The 15,959-nt window shown below is 35.4% G+C and overlaps 1 protein-coding gene across 1 annotated transcript; it reads right to left on the minus strand.

Annotated features, from left to right (window-relative positions):
• Positions 1 to 4,252: 4,252 nt before the first annotated feature.
• Positions 4,253 to 15,932, minus strand: Thnsl1 (threonine synthase like 1). The gene is made up of 3 exons (XM_076831910.1): positions 15,827 to 15,932; positions 11,043 to 11,192; positions 4,253 to 9,801 (listed from the first exon to the last, which is right to left on the minus strand). Exon 3 carries the CDS (start codon positions 9,754 to 9,756, stop codon positions 7,510 to 7,512), a length of 2,247 nt encoding a protein of 748 aa, XP_076688025.1. The 5' UTR covers positions 9,757 to 9,801; positions 11,043 to 11,192; positions 15,827 to 15,932; the 3' UTR covers positions 4,253 to 7,509.
• Between the last annotated feature and the right edge of the window lie 27 nt (positions 15,933 to 15,959).

The raw sequence follows: 15,959 nt of genomic DNA on the forward strand, positions 1-15,959 counted from the left end.
TAACCAATATACAATGGCACAGAGTAAACATTCCCATTCCAAAAGGGCAGAATAGGGGCATAGAAAAAAAGGGATGGAGCCAAAGAAAGACCAAAAATCCAGCCATTTCCACAGCTCCATCTCTGGTATCTGGGGCACATGATGGTGAGATGTTCTCTCCAAAGATGTTGGGCTGAATATTCCTGCACTAATGCAGGAGCTTTTGGGGGGAACGTCACATCTAAACCATAACAAACACCATTTGCATCAAGCCGATGCAGTATAACATTTCTGATCAAGGGCATATATTACCAACTGAGGAATCAATTCCCAATTCACTATAAAATAGTTCAGTTTACATGGCAATCATTTACATAGCAATGTTACTTCAACGAGGGTTTATATATTTATTGATCTCTGTGTAAGAGTGGTCCACTTTATGCTTTGAATATAGCCCTTGCTGCTCTGCCACTACCACTTATTTTTAAAATAGACATTTTTTGTCCTCTCTCCCTACTCCTCCATAATCTCTCCCCCTCCCCCATCTCAGGGGAAACAGGATTATCTTTCTTCCCCATCTTAGTCAGATTTATCTTTCCTTGAGTACACGCCCACCATAGGAAGGAAATAATCCAGACTTTGGGGATGGTACCAGAATATTTTAGAAATAACTTTCTCCCAAATTAACAAGTGAATTATAGCTTCAACAGAGAACATGTGGAATGTATCCTTTGAGTCATCTCTTTAAAAGCCCCTGTTCCTGTTGATAGGCAGAATCACAGCCTCTGGAACAGGAGTTCCCTATGTTTCTCCTTTGCTAGCAAAACAATAAACCTTTTTCCTTTTCCTCAAAACCGTGTCCTCATTATTAGATTGGCATTGGGGACAAGAACCAAGGTTTTGGCAACATCAATAGTCCTTGTTCTCCACAGAATGGGGCAAATAATAAGTATCACTCATCTAGTATACATAGAAAAGCTGAGGTACAGAAGATTAGTTATCTAGAAAAGACCAAATTAATGTCTGGAATATAATCTTTTGATAAATATTTAGGAATCATTACACTATTTCCTGCAGTAAAAATTCAAAAATAAATTTTTCTTTCTCCAAAACTCTCATTTCAGTTCTGATACCAACATAGCTTATAAAGATCAAAGACCCCCTTGCCAGCTCATCTCACCCCACACCCACCTCTACTACTTAGCCCAAGAGGAGCTTATTTGCCCCCTTTCTTTCTATAATTCCTAATTCTGTGAATGCTGCTTTTTAATGATATTAAATTTATCAATGTTGGGAAAATATTTGACAATTATAATCAGTGTTATCTTCACAGATGCTGGCACTAACTAAAATTAGATTAGAGAAATAAAAGACAATCCAATTTTGAGATCAATGAGGCAAAAAAGATGTCCTTGACAAATAATCTTTGTTTTTTTCTGAACCAAAATAAAAATAAAACCTTAATTTTAGGTCCTACTGTAACTATGGTTGACTTTATGCTTGAATGGAGTTCTTGCTGCTTTGCCACTGTGACTTATTTTTAAAAGGGACATTTCTTTCTCTCCCCTTGCCCCTCCCTAGTCTCCAGGGAAACAGAATTACTTTTCTTCTCCATCCTAGGCAGAATTATCTGTCCTTGAGCACACACCCATCACAGGAACAAAGTAATTGGGGATGGCTCCAGAAGATCTCAGAAATGATTATCTCCTAAATTAACCAGTGAATCACAATTCCAGACAGAGAACAAAAATACAGCCTTCCAATCACCTCTTTAAAAGCCTCCTATTCCCCCTGGTGGGCAGAATCACAGCCTCTGGAAGAGGAGTTTCTTGTTTCTCCTCTGCTAGCAAAACAATAAAACTTCCTTTTCCTTTTTCTCAAAATCATATCCTTGTTATTGGATTGGCATCAGGAATAAGGACTGAATTTTTAGTAACACAACTAGATGATTCCCCATTTTATTTAACCAAAAAGCAGCTATCTTAGGTAATAACTGAAAATATTCAAATTCTTTCCTCAAAGAACTGTAAATCTTACACAAAAAGTTTTTCTTTCCTCAAAGGTACTTTCCATCCAATGAAAATACGAGATAATGAGTGCTACAAACAAAACATTTAAACTTTTTTTCTTTAATTTTAAAGAAACTGATATACATGGATTGCAAACCTGAGACATGTGCTGCCAAGCATGCTGCGAAGTTATTCTTACACTGTTATGCTTGAATTCGGGACCCCCAAAAGACCACCAGAGACCAAGATCAATGTAAGCAGCAAAGAGGCGTTTATTGTGAGCTAGCTCGGTCCTCCTCGCACACAGCAACTGGTGACGCGGAGAGGCCCTGAGCCCAGGGTTTGCAGCAGTTTTATACACTCTCTGGGGAAGACAGGGACTTCACATACATCATAGCATCTCTTAGCAAATCATCACACACCGTGGGAAAATCATAAAACAACTCTAAAACATGATTAACATATTCACTGGCGGGAACAAGTTGGGTAGGGGTGATTGGTTAATTCAAGAGGGGGTTTCCTTTGAACTGATTGGCTTAAGCCACAAGGGGAGTAAGCGCTGAACTACATGGTTTCCCAACATGTTATCAACCACCATAAACTACTGGGAGGGTTATCTGGCATCCCAAGTATTTTCCCTGTCTCATGCTGATTGGTGGTTGTTAGGGGGTTGCTATGGGTCCTCACCTAGCCTGACTGAGTCAGGGACACCTGGAGCCCAGATCTCTCCTATTATTTGTAGATAAACAACTCAGCAGGGTGGGTATGTGCCTAGGAGTGCTCTGTGGGTCTTTCCAAGGACAAGGGTCATGTTCCCTTCCTTGGACAGGCTTTGCTCTGAGGTAGAGGCTGGTTTCTCAAAAATGGAGTCACATCAGTTTCTCAATACATAGCTTCAAAAAATCTCTATGGGTGGACATATAGTTATAAATGAAATTTTAATAACATCATGAATATAAGTAAGTCTCTATTAGTGTGAAATTACATTAGTGATTTAAAATTAGCATATATCTTAGAGATTACTAAGAAGACAGTTTGTTTTTCAAAATATTTTTACTTCTTGTCATTGTTCAATATGGTTTCTAGAGACTGTATTCTAATTTTGGCAACTACCATGAGCTCGGAGTATTTACTTTAAAGTGCCCACTTTGAAAAATGGTAATAAATCATTTGCTTAAAAAATATCTCACAGGATACCATTAAGTTTAGTATTAGATGGTATTGAATCATTACTATTAGATAGTATTTATTACTCATCCTTAGGATCATCTTCCAAATACAATTTGTTCATTAAAAATAATACAGTCTTGGGCTGGGGATGTGGCTCAAGCGATAGAGTGCTCGCCTGGCATGTGCGGGGCACTGGGTTCAATCCTCAGCACCACATAAAAATAAAATAAAGATGTTGTGTCCACCGAAAACTAAAAAATAAATATAAAAAAAATTCTCTCTAAATAGTAATAATAATAATACATTCTGAAGCCAGGCAATAGGGCACATGCCTGTGATCCCAGTGGCTCCAGAGGCTGAGGCAGGATGATCGCCAATTCAAAGCCAGCCTCAGCAAAATCGAGGTGCTAAGCAACTTAGTGAGACCCTGTCGCTAAATAAAATACAAAATAGGGCTGGGGTCGTGGCTCAGTGGTTGAGTGCCCTTGGATTCAGTCCCCGCTTACCCCCCCCCCCAAAAATAATAATACATTGTGAGCCAGGCGCAGTGGTGCACACCTGTAATCCCAGATACTCAGGAGGCTGAGGCAGGAGTGTCACAAGTTCAAAGCCAATTTGGGGAACTTGGTGAGACCCTGTCTCAAAATTTTAAGGAAGGCTGGGGATGTAGCTCAGTGGTATTGCATACCTAGGTTCAATTCTCAATACAATAAAAAGTTTGAAAAAAGGAAAAAAAAATGAAACATTGTGGATTATTTAAATATTTGTAAATTAAATTTATCTGCCACTCACAGCTCTGAATTTAAAAGGAAAAACAGTTAACTTAAATAAAGCATTCTTCTATAGGAAGCAATCCCAACTTTTGATGTAGGAACTTGGATCAAAATATTGCTTGGTTTGACTTCGACCATAACATTGGCAACTTTCTTGGCTTTGCTTCCTTAAGTTGAAAAAGTCTGTTTTTGAAGGAATCTATTTGTTTTTCCAAGTTTTAAAGAGACAAAACTAATGATTTTAGTGGTTGAAGTGCACAGAAGGGAACCACACAAATAACTATTTCATATGTAGATTTTATTCATTTTCCTGGATGGAGACAAAAACAATATAATATTTTCATGTTCACATGAAAAGTTACTTTTTTTAAACTTCATTAAGTAGTCTGAATTATAAAATGTTTACAAATGATTTAATGGATTCAGAGAAACAATAAATGTCATCCATGATTACTTCTGAAAATGAATTGCAATTAAACTCTGAAACCTTGTACAATTTATTCTCTTAACTCTATTTTGATTGAAATATTTTATGATTTCCAAAATATGTAATTAAAATTTTCATGTTTCTCAAAAATCTTACAAATTCACTACATTAGATATTGTAAAATAATTTCAAATATAGTAAAAGTTACAATTATAACCACAGACTGAAAATTGATGACTCATTTCATAAATAACCCATATACTTTTAATGTCAAGATCTGAAAACTAGTTTTACCTGTTATTAAAAGAATCACAAATGATTGAAAGTCCATATTCACTAACCTTCAACACAAATTTTACAAAAGTTCATCTTTAAAAGATACAAATTAGACAAAATGCCCACTAACTGGGAAATAGGTAGTGACATTCACACAACAGATTATTATTTAAAAATAAAAATCAATGAACCATGGCTTGATTCATCTTACCGGATGAAAGTTTCTAAATAAAAATAAAGGTCCCAGAATCACGCATATAGTATGATTCCATTTAGATAAAAATTCAGAGAGTCAAAACTAAAACAAAATAAAACTATTTTTTAAAAAATGAATGATTCAATTTAGATAGTGGTTAACTCTGGAGGAGGAAAGTGAATGTAATCAAACAGAAACCACAGCAGGAACCAAATGTCTGAGTGATGTTCTATTCTTCACTGCTCAGGAGGTGGTGAGTACTTAGGTATTTATTATTCATCTTTAAACTGTTCACATTTTATACACTGTGGAGGAAATGAGAAGAAAATGGAAACCCTGTATGTAGACAACTCTGTATGTAGAGCTTAATTTTGGTTGGGATATAAAGAAAAATAGATGGGGGAAATGTGGGTGTTGAGAAGTTTTGCTCTTAATGCAGAGAGCATCTAAAAGCCACAGGAAGGTTCCACTGGATAGGAGAAGTTGAAGAGAAGATAACTGCTGAAGCAAATAATTTGAGTTGAAGGGAACAAGTTACAAGGCACATCTGAAGAGACTGTTCTCTGAAAGGAGGAGGATTGCTACCAAATTCATTGAAGGGACGAAGGAAAGGATGCTAATAAGTATAGCAGATTTATACACTTGATGTGGGAAGGCTAAGAGATGTTACACACAATAACTTTTTCCTCTGAAATGAAGCAAGGTTATTGGCTGAAAGTGGAAGGACAGTTTCAAGAAAAAGTGGAGACATGAAATGACCATTTTGAAGAGTGAAAGAGCAAACTAACCACAAATAAAGGCTGGTGGACTTTACCATTTTACCTCCCCTGCTAACATGGCCTTCATCTAGAATGTTTCCCTTTCTTCACCTAGAAAATCTTCCCATTTCAAGCCTCATCTCAGAATGTCCTCCATGAAACCTTTTCTGATCATTCCTTAACAATCCTTTCCTTTAATTTTTTTTTTAGAAATCGGCGGTATCACTCAATTTTCACTTATTCATATATTATCTTGCAGTAAGTCTAGTGTTGCCTATGATTCCATTTGTGTTCTCTTGTTAAGTACAGTTCTTCACGGCAAAAATCAGGCTTCTTTCACTGTCATTTCCACTTCCAGGAAAATAGAGCACTCTCACACACACAGTGAACATTCAGATGCATATTCTAAACATATCATCTACTGAAACAAATATCTTTCAATTATAAAGTAATGAATACATATAGGAGTGGTGGTGCAAATCCCAGCTACTGAGAAGTTTGAGGTAGAAGGATCACAAATGCAAGGTCAGTCTTGGCAACCTGGTGAGAGCTTGTCTAAAAAAGCTGGGGATAGAGCTCACTGGTAGAGTGCTTACCTAGTGTGTGCCAAGTTCTAGGTTTCAATTCTCAGTACCACCAGAAAAAGACAAAAAAAAAAAGGTATTGGGAGGGAGAAAAACACTAAACATGAATATGTGCAAAACTTTGAAACTTCCATTATTTTGCTGATTTTCTATTTTTGGCTTTATAACTGCCATTTTAGAAGTAAAGTCAAGAGATCTGATGTTAACATAATTTAACACTTTCTAAAAACTGCTCCTGGTGAAACTTCATCGTTACAACTTTTAAATATCATTTCTTCATGGAGGTGGTCCTACCAGAAAATGAGGCAGAAATGTTATCACAAAGACAAATTATGTTAGGCATGCCATCTTGTGGTTGAGAGTAGCCCATACACAAATGGATCCTTTCCATGACAATATTTAATTCAGAAATAAAATATCTAGTAAATTTGCAAATATAAATCTTAGTTAAATCTATTGTCTCTACATAGTAGTGCAAATTAAATGTGTATTAGTGTTTGTGTAGCTGCCACAAAACAAGAAAAACACAGAAAACAAAACACTTTACTGAAGGGTTAATAGATAAATTATATAGAAATGGATTCCAATAATATGGGAAAGCTGCTGTCTATAAAAATACCTATACCTTTATTAACACTTAATTTTGGAGAACTGACCTCTTGAAATAGGTAATTTTATTTCTATATCCACTTCTAAGTACTTCTGTTGACTGTTACATCCTGGATTTAAATACTGTCTTGCTTTTCAAATTTCTTCCTCCTAACTATAAACAGTCAAAGGGGAGAGAAGGGCAGAGCACTTATCTAATTAGATAATTGTAGGAAACACACAATTAATTCAAGTTCAAAATGGAGTTTAAAAATGGTTAAAAATACTGGCCTTAACCTTAATAGATGAACTTACTAATTCCTCCAAACAAGTTAGGTATTTTGAGCAATAAAAACTTTCTAGCCAAAAGAGAAATAGTAAATGGTCACAAGAGTAGTACTTAACAATTGTGCTTAAATATTTTTAATTGCAAAACTGAATACATTTTGGTCCATTTAAAAAGTGGAGATGAGGGAGCAGAAACTGATATAGCCCTCAAGAGCACAAAGCAAAGCACGATAGCACAAGGTTCCATGTACTTTACCACCATTTGTCACTTCTAGATTAAGGATTGAAGGAGGTATATGTAGGTATAATGATCGGTCCTGGAAATTAGGCTACTGAAGTTCCAAAAATTAACAGATAAATATATATACATATATATGTATACATTTACATAGAAACAAATGCTGTTGTACTCCAAATCAACTTTTGAGATTATTGCATGCTTATCACCAGGAAAAAATATTCTACTCAGAAAACCTTCCTATGAGTTGATTTTGGATTAGTTTTTCCACATGACTCTTCAGGGCATTTATATCAGCTGAACAAACCTGATACTCCATCTTCTCTTGCTGTTTTGTTCTCTCTAATAAAGCTTCATGTAGTGGAGGTAATGCATTGTATGAACCCAATAAATAAAGCTGACTTGATGAAGTTTGGTTGATTTCTTTTATCTTTAAAGCCTGCATAATAGCAGGTGCAAACTTTGAGTAATGAGCTGTAGATGAGACAATCACTGGGCAAGTTTTGTCTTGCATTCTGTCTGCAACCACTTTTGCAACAGCAGTGTGTGGATCCAAAATATATCCTGAAGCATTATAGGTAGAATTGATAGCTGCTAGGCACTCTCCTTCAGAGCACCAGTCAGCTACAAAATCCTGTTGAAGTTTCTCAACTAGAATCTTTTCAATTTGGAAGTGATGGTGATTTTCTAACTGATTAAATAATTTTGTCATTAACTGCCCATCTTTATTAGCCATCAAGTGTAAATGTCGCTCCAGGTTTGAGGATTTGAGAATATCTATTGATGGTGAAAAAGTTTGAGCTAATTTTCTTTCCCTTAGATCATAATGTCCTGTTTTTATAAAATCGGTCAAAACATGGTTCTGATTGGAGGCACAGATAAATTTTCGAATAGGGATTCCCATCATCTTGGCATACACTGCTGCTAATATGTTTCCAAAGTTTCCTGTGGGAATACAGACATCTACCGGGCTTCCAAAAGAAATAAACCCTTGGCTAACGAGATCAAGATAGGCAGAAGCATGGTAAACTACCTGAGGAAGCAGTCGTCCCCAGTTTATGGAATTAGCTGAACTTAATATTGTTCCATACTCCACAGTAAGAAAGCCAGTGAAATCAGAATCTTTAAAAATTCTTTTTATAGCTGTCTGGCAAAAATCAAAATCTGACTTGACACCCACTGCCCATGCATTTTCTCTCTGACTGCCAACTATTTGTGCTTTCTGAAAATCACTTACTCCATTCTCAGGAAAAAATGTGATCACAGCTATTCTTTGCTTCTCATTCTTACTAAGACGACTAAAACCATTTAAGACTGCACTCCCTGTGTCTCCTGAAGTAGCTACAAGTATCACATAATTGCAACTTGGTGGAATGCAGTGTGCAAAAATATGAGGCATAAGCTGTAAAGATAAATCCTTAAATGATCCTGTTGGCCCATGAAACAACTCCAGGATGAACTGGTTGCCTGAAAGGTGCCTGACGGGAGCAATTTTTGAGCAGGCAAAGTTTTCCCCATAAGCAGTTTCAATCATTTCTCCCAATCTGGCAGCAGGTATGTCCGCAGGATGTATACACCTTTCCAACAGTATCTGTGCTCTTTCTACATAGGTTGCTCCTACTAGGTTTTTCCACTCCCCACAGCTTAATTTTGGGAACTCCTTCTCAGGAACAAATAGTCCACCATCAGAAGCTAAGCCCTCAATCACAGCTTCGCTAAAGAATTTTGTTGAAACCTTCTGTTCACAGTCTTTAGGACAAACATGCCTTGTTGAAATGAATGTTTCTGAGTCCACATCTTGGTACCTTTTAACTTCATTCAGCACTTTGTCAGCTATCTCCTCTGGGGAAGCCCCACTTTCACAAAGAACTCGAGCATCATACCACTTCTTATAATACTGTTTCCTAAAATTAAGTAACTCTTTCATAGACATTCCAGAATTCTGACCTACAATTCTATTTTCCTTCATTAATTTTAGACGGCTAATTATATCCATTAGGGGTACATCCAGGTATACAATTATGCCATTTTTCTTTAGATGCCACATGCTAGCATCATGCATGGGATTGGACCCAGTGAGGGAAATCACACTTCCAGATGCAGAGAAGTTTAACACAGCTTTTCCTTCCTCTTCTAAAAATTGCTCATTGCCAACATCCTGTAATTTTTCAGACACACTCATATTCCAAGTTTTTTCAAGAATATCATCATCCACATCTATGACACAACGACCTAGTTTCTGCCCTATTATTTTGCCTACTGTTGTTTTTCCAGCACCAGGAGGTCCCATTAGGATAATATTTTTGTCTCCCAAAAGAGAGTGGGTTGAACACCATGACTTCCTTAATTCTGTGAGTGCAAAGGTTCTTGAAAGAAATAGTGGTGTATGTTTATCTGTTTTAACATGTATACAAGAAACACATTTTTGTGTTATCTGTTTCAGATGCTGATATCGGTTAAAACGGAGCATTCTCTTCACTTTTCTGTCTGAGCCAATTTAGTAATTGGGTTTAACCTTTTTAAAGACATAAAAATAAAAGAGACAATTGATTAGTAAGATCAACAAACTATTAAAATACTGATAGGTTTGAATATAACCATGCCCACTACACATAAACTGTTTAAAAGTCTTCCAAGTGAATGGGACACTTAAAAAAAATAGCCCATATATTACATATTACTCTTTTTAACAGTATCTTTTCAAATCTCAAAACACTTGGAAAAAAACTCAAAAAATAAGTATGATTCCCAGAACCACAAAAAAGTAACTATAAACAGAAAACTCAAGTCAGAAATGTCACATCAGATGTTTTAAAAATATATACTAAATCAAATCAGTGTATACTTTTATGGAATACTGTAACAAAAACTGATTTATGGTTTATTGGTTTCTATATTTTATAACAGATGCAAAGAGAATTTGGGTTGGAGTATTAATAACTTGTAATCACAAAGCTGAACAATAAATACTCTTTATGTTCAATTTCTCTAGTTATATGAACAGGTTGATGGATTATCATGTTACTTATCAAGTTCTTATTATAGAATTAACAGCAGAAAACTAGAATAAAAGAACATATTTGCTTATAAAATGCTTAAGTGATTTTCTAAACTACAGACAAATATATGGCATTTTCTTTCCTGTGTGCTTTTTACATGCATATTAAGAATAATACCTACATATTATTCATACTGAAGGCCTTAAAAAAGCCAAAGTGAAAGGTATAATATGCAAATAGCTAAGAAAAAGTAATAATCATCAATAAAGTCAAAGGTTATATCTATAACCTTATCTACATGGGCCCATCATTTTTATTTCTATTCCTATATCATTAGTGGCAAGACTTAACTCAAATTCCAGACTCTAGAGAAAGACAGCCAAGAAATTCAGGGAGGTTGCCAATGATGAAAGAAAAAAATTATTCTGGCCTCTAAAGATCCTCTACAATTCTCCATACTGATCAAGTTCCTGTCTTTGGAAATATACTCAGTGGTGAGTAGGCTAGGTAAATCAATTTTTTCTGTCATGCAAAATGCAATTTAATAATTATTGCAATAGTCACTCAAATTGAAGTAACTTTATAGTGGGGCCTTTTCACATGTTCTCTAATTATAACTAATATGTGACTAAGTCATGCCAAATATTAAAGGGTATGTTCAAATATGTTCTGAAAACTTTTAATCATGTACTACTGATTAAGCTAAATTGGTGATTTAATGTTTAAACAATTTAAGCTAATTTTGAATTTAACTTACAAGTAAAAACTGTCAAAAGAAAGAATTCATTCCCTTATTTGACTTTTCAGCTTGTGTGTTTAGGGCTTGACTCCACTGACTTATAAACATGGGATACACAGGAACCAATCTTAGGCGAAGAGTTTGTTGATTCTGGAGCAAAGGTGATTTCTGCAAAAAAAATGAAATCTATAAGGGAAAAATTTCAAGTTAAACATAACTGCATTCAGTATCATAAAATTCTACAATGTAATGACTTTATTATTTAAAATTTCATCTGAAATTTTTAAAAGAAAAATTCACCTTTTCATGATTCCCCAAATCTATTATTAGATTAAGATACTATAATTTCTTTTTCAACATTTGTATTATCAGAGAAAATAATTTTGCTGAACAGTACTGTAAGTATTTCTATTAAGTATTAAAAAGACAATATAACCATGGGCTGTGGTTGTGGCTCAGTGGTAGGGCACTTGCCTAGCACATGCTAGGGCCTGGGTTCCATCCTCAGACCACATAAAAATAAATAAATTGTGTTCAACTACAACTAAAAAATAAAGGTTTTTTTTTTTTTTAAAAAAAGGCAATATAACTAAATAAATATAAAAATCTTTCACAATTACACCTAAAATTTCAGCAATTTAACTGTGTAATAATCGGAAAAAAAATCAGACAGAATAAAACTATGAAATGTCTGAATTGTTCTTTCAGAGTATCCTATTCATCTGAATCACCTCATGATTTGTATAATACATACTTACATAAAGCCCAAAAATAAGGCATCTGCTACACAAGTACTTCTTAACTATTAAAATGGGTCTATAATAAATTCAAAACATACATCATAGTAGTTAGCATATAAGACTATTGATATACAGTAATATTAATCTTTGCTACTTGATGACAATGGACTAAGAACATATAACTTGAATCAGAATATCCAGGCACAAGCCTAGGCATATGTTTTTGTAGTTTGGTTTGTTTATAAACTTTCAGATAAAACAGTAGTACTCATCCCTGCATTAAGAACTATTTTGCTATGCGGAGTCTGATCCTTTTCCTGGAGTAAACCAAGGACCAGAGAGAACTGTACACTTGAACCATAAGGGCAATTTACTAAACTTCATTGTATACTTTAGTACTACATGCTATAAGGGCACTGTGTAAAACAGCCTAATTAACCTCCCATTCAAGAAGTTTCTGCTTAAAACATTACAGAGTGCCTTTGTGTTTGCAATTCATAACTTTTTTTTGATCTCTGTATCAGGAATTATTGTGCATTACCTGGTTTGTTTTATGAACACTGAATCTTTTATCTTCCACTTTACGCTGGTTGCTATAATGCTTAACATCAACTTCATTAAGAGAAGGCAAACATTACATGTGTTAACTTTACCTTTTGCAATCTTCCCTTTTCTTACTTCCCCTATGCCCTCTCATTTTTTATTTTATCTCATTTCCCTTTTTCAAAAGAGTCTGGGGGAGCAAAATGGATATGAATTAAAGAGAGAAAATGATGACAGTTCAATTTATAAATTCTGTATCAACATTCTTTTACTACAAATCTTCCTTAGATTAGCTGAAAGCAGTTAAGTGCTACAACATAGGACGAACATTACCATTTCTAAAGAAAAATACAGATGAATTGTATTTAAGTTGCATACCAAATTTGATTTTGTAACATCTAGCCATAAATTAATTTTAGAACCTTTATACTCAAGTCTATTTTAAGCTAACCAAGACAAAAGAATATGGTATAATGCCCCCACACATAACATTCTGTAAACTGGATTTTTACTTAAGAGGTAATACTATTGATTCTCATTATCCATGGTAATTATGTCCAATAGAGTCTTTACTGTTGTTGACTACTGAACCATTATTCCCAGAGGAAATACAGGGTTAGGTTCCTGTGAGCCTCTGGGCACAAGATTCTTGCTAACCCATCAACATGTAATCTTTATGTGTGTTTCCATTTAAAGACATTTATACTGCTCATCCTTTACTGTGAACTCAGTCAATAGCACTGTAACTCAAGCCTGAATGAAGCTAATCACACAAAACTGTTTCCTCTGTAAGGCACATCAGAGGAAAACCTTGGAACACTACATAGCACTTCAGCACTCAGCTTAGGGACCATTTAATCAGCAAAGTCACTCACTAACACACAAAAATGTGGAAAATGTGGCACTAAATAGAATGTGAAAAAGATATTTGTTTATACCACAAGAACTAAAACAAGAAGGCAGCATCACCTTGTTTGACTTCAGCTAGGAACATGCATGTGACACTACTCAAAATTTTCACTGCTTTGCATTTGTCCAGGAATGCCTATAAAAGTGGTACTCAAGTGTTGATGTGGCAGTTACAAATACATTTTAGTTAGCAGATCAAAAATATAGAATTTGTGAATAGTGAGGATCAACAGTATATCATTTTTTCTTTTATTCAAAATGATTTTATTAAATCTTTTCACTTATTCATATTTTAATATGGTCTTCATTATAGTGATAATGAATAAGCAATTTTTCTTTAAAGGGCAAAACTACGTGAACTGAAATGGAAGGCAATCATATAGGAATCAAAATCAAAAAACAGTGAAGAGCAAATAGCTTAGCTATTCAGAAGGCTGAAGCAGGAGTATCAAAAGTTCAAGGCCAGCCTGGGCAACTAAGTAAGACCCTAAGTTTATTTTAATAAAATCAAAAGGACTGGGGATGTAGCTCAGTGTAGTGTTTGCCTAGCATGTACTGAGACCATGGGTTCAAACCTCAGTATTGCAAAATACAAAACAAAACAAATAGTTTGGACATCAGTAATCAGGTTTCACTGTATTGCTAATTCTGAATATTTTTTGGTCAAGCAAATGCTCCACAAAAATACTTTACATTCCTTAATTCCACAGATTTCTACACAACTCCATTACACATTAGTCTTTCTTCTTCTTTTTTTTTTTTTTTTTTTTTTTTTTTTAGTGTCAGGGATCCAACCCAGGTCCTCATACATGCTAGGCAAGATATCCACCATTAAGCTACAGCCCTAGCTCCTCATGTTAACAATTTTTAAGGGAGTTTCTCTATTAATCACATTTTATAGAGGAACTTTTTTGAACCACTAATTCCAATGGATCCTTTATAAACATAAAAGACACTTTACATTAAATAGGTAAACAAAAAGGGTGTGTCAGCATGATAGCTTTAAGAAACAAAACCAGAATGTCCACTTGTACATATGAATTCAAGTACTGTGTGACCTCAGGCACAAGATTTAACAATTTTACTGTCAAAAGCTGACCAAAATTAAAGATTTCAAGAGGAAAAATTATAGAAAACACTACAATTTTTCCTATGAATGCTAATATGCTTACATATTTAAACAAGTACATACTAGTTTTCAGCAACCTTTTAACAGTATTTTAAGTTTACTATTAGATGTTAATCAACTAAAATTATATTCTAATGTATCAATTTGTACTTCTAAATCGTAAGAACTTTTTAATTTACTATAAAATTATCTAGTTTTCAAATCTGTGGACTCCTTAAAATCCTGTTTAACCAAAACTATGTAGCATTTGCTATAAATTTAAAAGATTTGCTTGCTAATATATGTCTTTCCAAAACACAAGACAGACCACTTCAAAAATTATTTCATGAGAACTGGCTGTAGTTCAAGCATCTTCTAAAAGAAAGTCTATGCCATGAGTATGTTCATCATTCTAAATTAATATTAATACAATCTCTTTTTAAAATTTCTCAGAAAAGTGACTCTCTAGATCTAGCTCATTATCTTATAAAGAAGAGTGTTCTGACGTTTTCAAAAATTCTTTAAATTTACTGCACTTTTATGGCAACTGTAAGATGGAAATGTACCAGGGATATACTCGCCAAGGGGAAGTAAAGCTCTGCTGTTTCTGACTACAGACCCCAAAACCTAAGAGGCCTTCAGTTAGTCCCCTACTTCCCAGGAAACAGACAAGGAGAGCTGGTGGAAGAAGCACACAGTGTAAGGCCACAGTGTAATCACAAAGATCTTACAGCCATTTTACAAGTTCATCACTTATCTTCGTTTTAAAATTACTATCAAATCCGACTAAGCTTTTCCTTTTGTTAGATTGTTAGCCCTGTTGTTAATGGTTCATACCAAATAGCCTCAAGTATTTGATTGAAAAGATTTTCAAGTACTCTTTCAATACTATAAAAATGTTCTAGTTACTTTTATGAAGGGCTTATTTTCCTTTCAAACTGTCTTATTTATATCACTATCTATAGCCATTTTTATTTAAATATATTAAAATAATCATTAGCAAAAAAACGCCTAATTTGCTGATATACAATATAGTACAATTTACACTAGATATCTGCACAAACTACAATCTACCACTTAATCTAGCCCATCACTGTTTTTGTAAATTGCTTCACTGAAACACAACTTTGCTCGCTGGTGCAGGCGACGCTGCTCACGCACAGGTCTGCAGAAAGCAACTGGGAAGGGCCAGCCCAGAGGGTAGCGGGGGCGGAGAGCTCACCAGCTAGCGCTGGAAGGCGCAGAGGGCCAAGGGGCAGGGCAAGGGCGCCACAGGTGGAAGGAGTAGGTGGTCGCGGGACGTGCACTTGCACCGGTGGTGGGGAGGGCAGAGTTCCGCAGGGAGGGAGGGGTCTGAGGAGCCTCAGACGGAAGCAGCAGGTAGAATAAGCTCAAAGCAGAGATTACAATTGAGTAGCGGAAAGAAGGAACGATGGGAGAAACGCATGCGATGGAAACAGATTGGTCTCTACTTTTCCTTTCTTTCTCCTCCAGTAACTCACCAAGAAAATCACACTGAGAAGACGGGGAAAAGGAAAGGAAATGGAAAGAGTCCATAAACCGCCAGTACCGCCTCAGTAGACAGCCCCATAACCCCGGCTCTCAGCAGGCCAGTCCCGCCCCGCGCTGCGGCCT

The sequence above is a fragment of the Callospermophilus lateralis genome, chromosome 13, assembly GCF_048772815.1.
Source record: "Callospermophilus lateralis isolate mCalLat2 chromosome 13, mCalLat2.hap1, whole genome shotgun sequence".
NCBI lineage: Eukaryota > Metazoa > Chordata > Mammalia > Rodentia > Sciuridae > Callospermophilus > Callospermophilus lateralis.

Bases quoted from the DNA above. Each gene is read 5' to 3' on its own strand.
- Thnsl1 (XM_076831910.1), bottom strand. From the start codon at position 9,756: ATGCTCCGTTTTAACCGATATCAGCATCTGAAACAGATAACACAAAAA.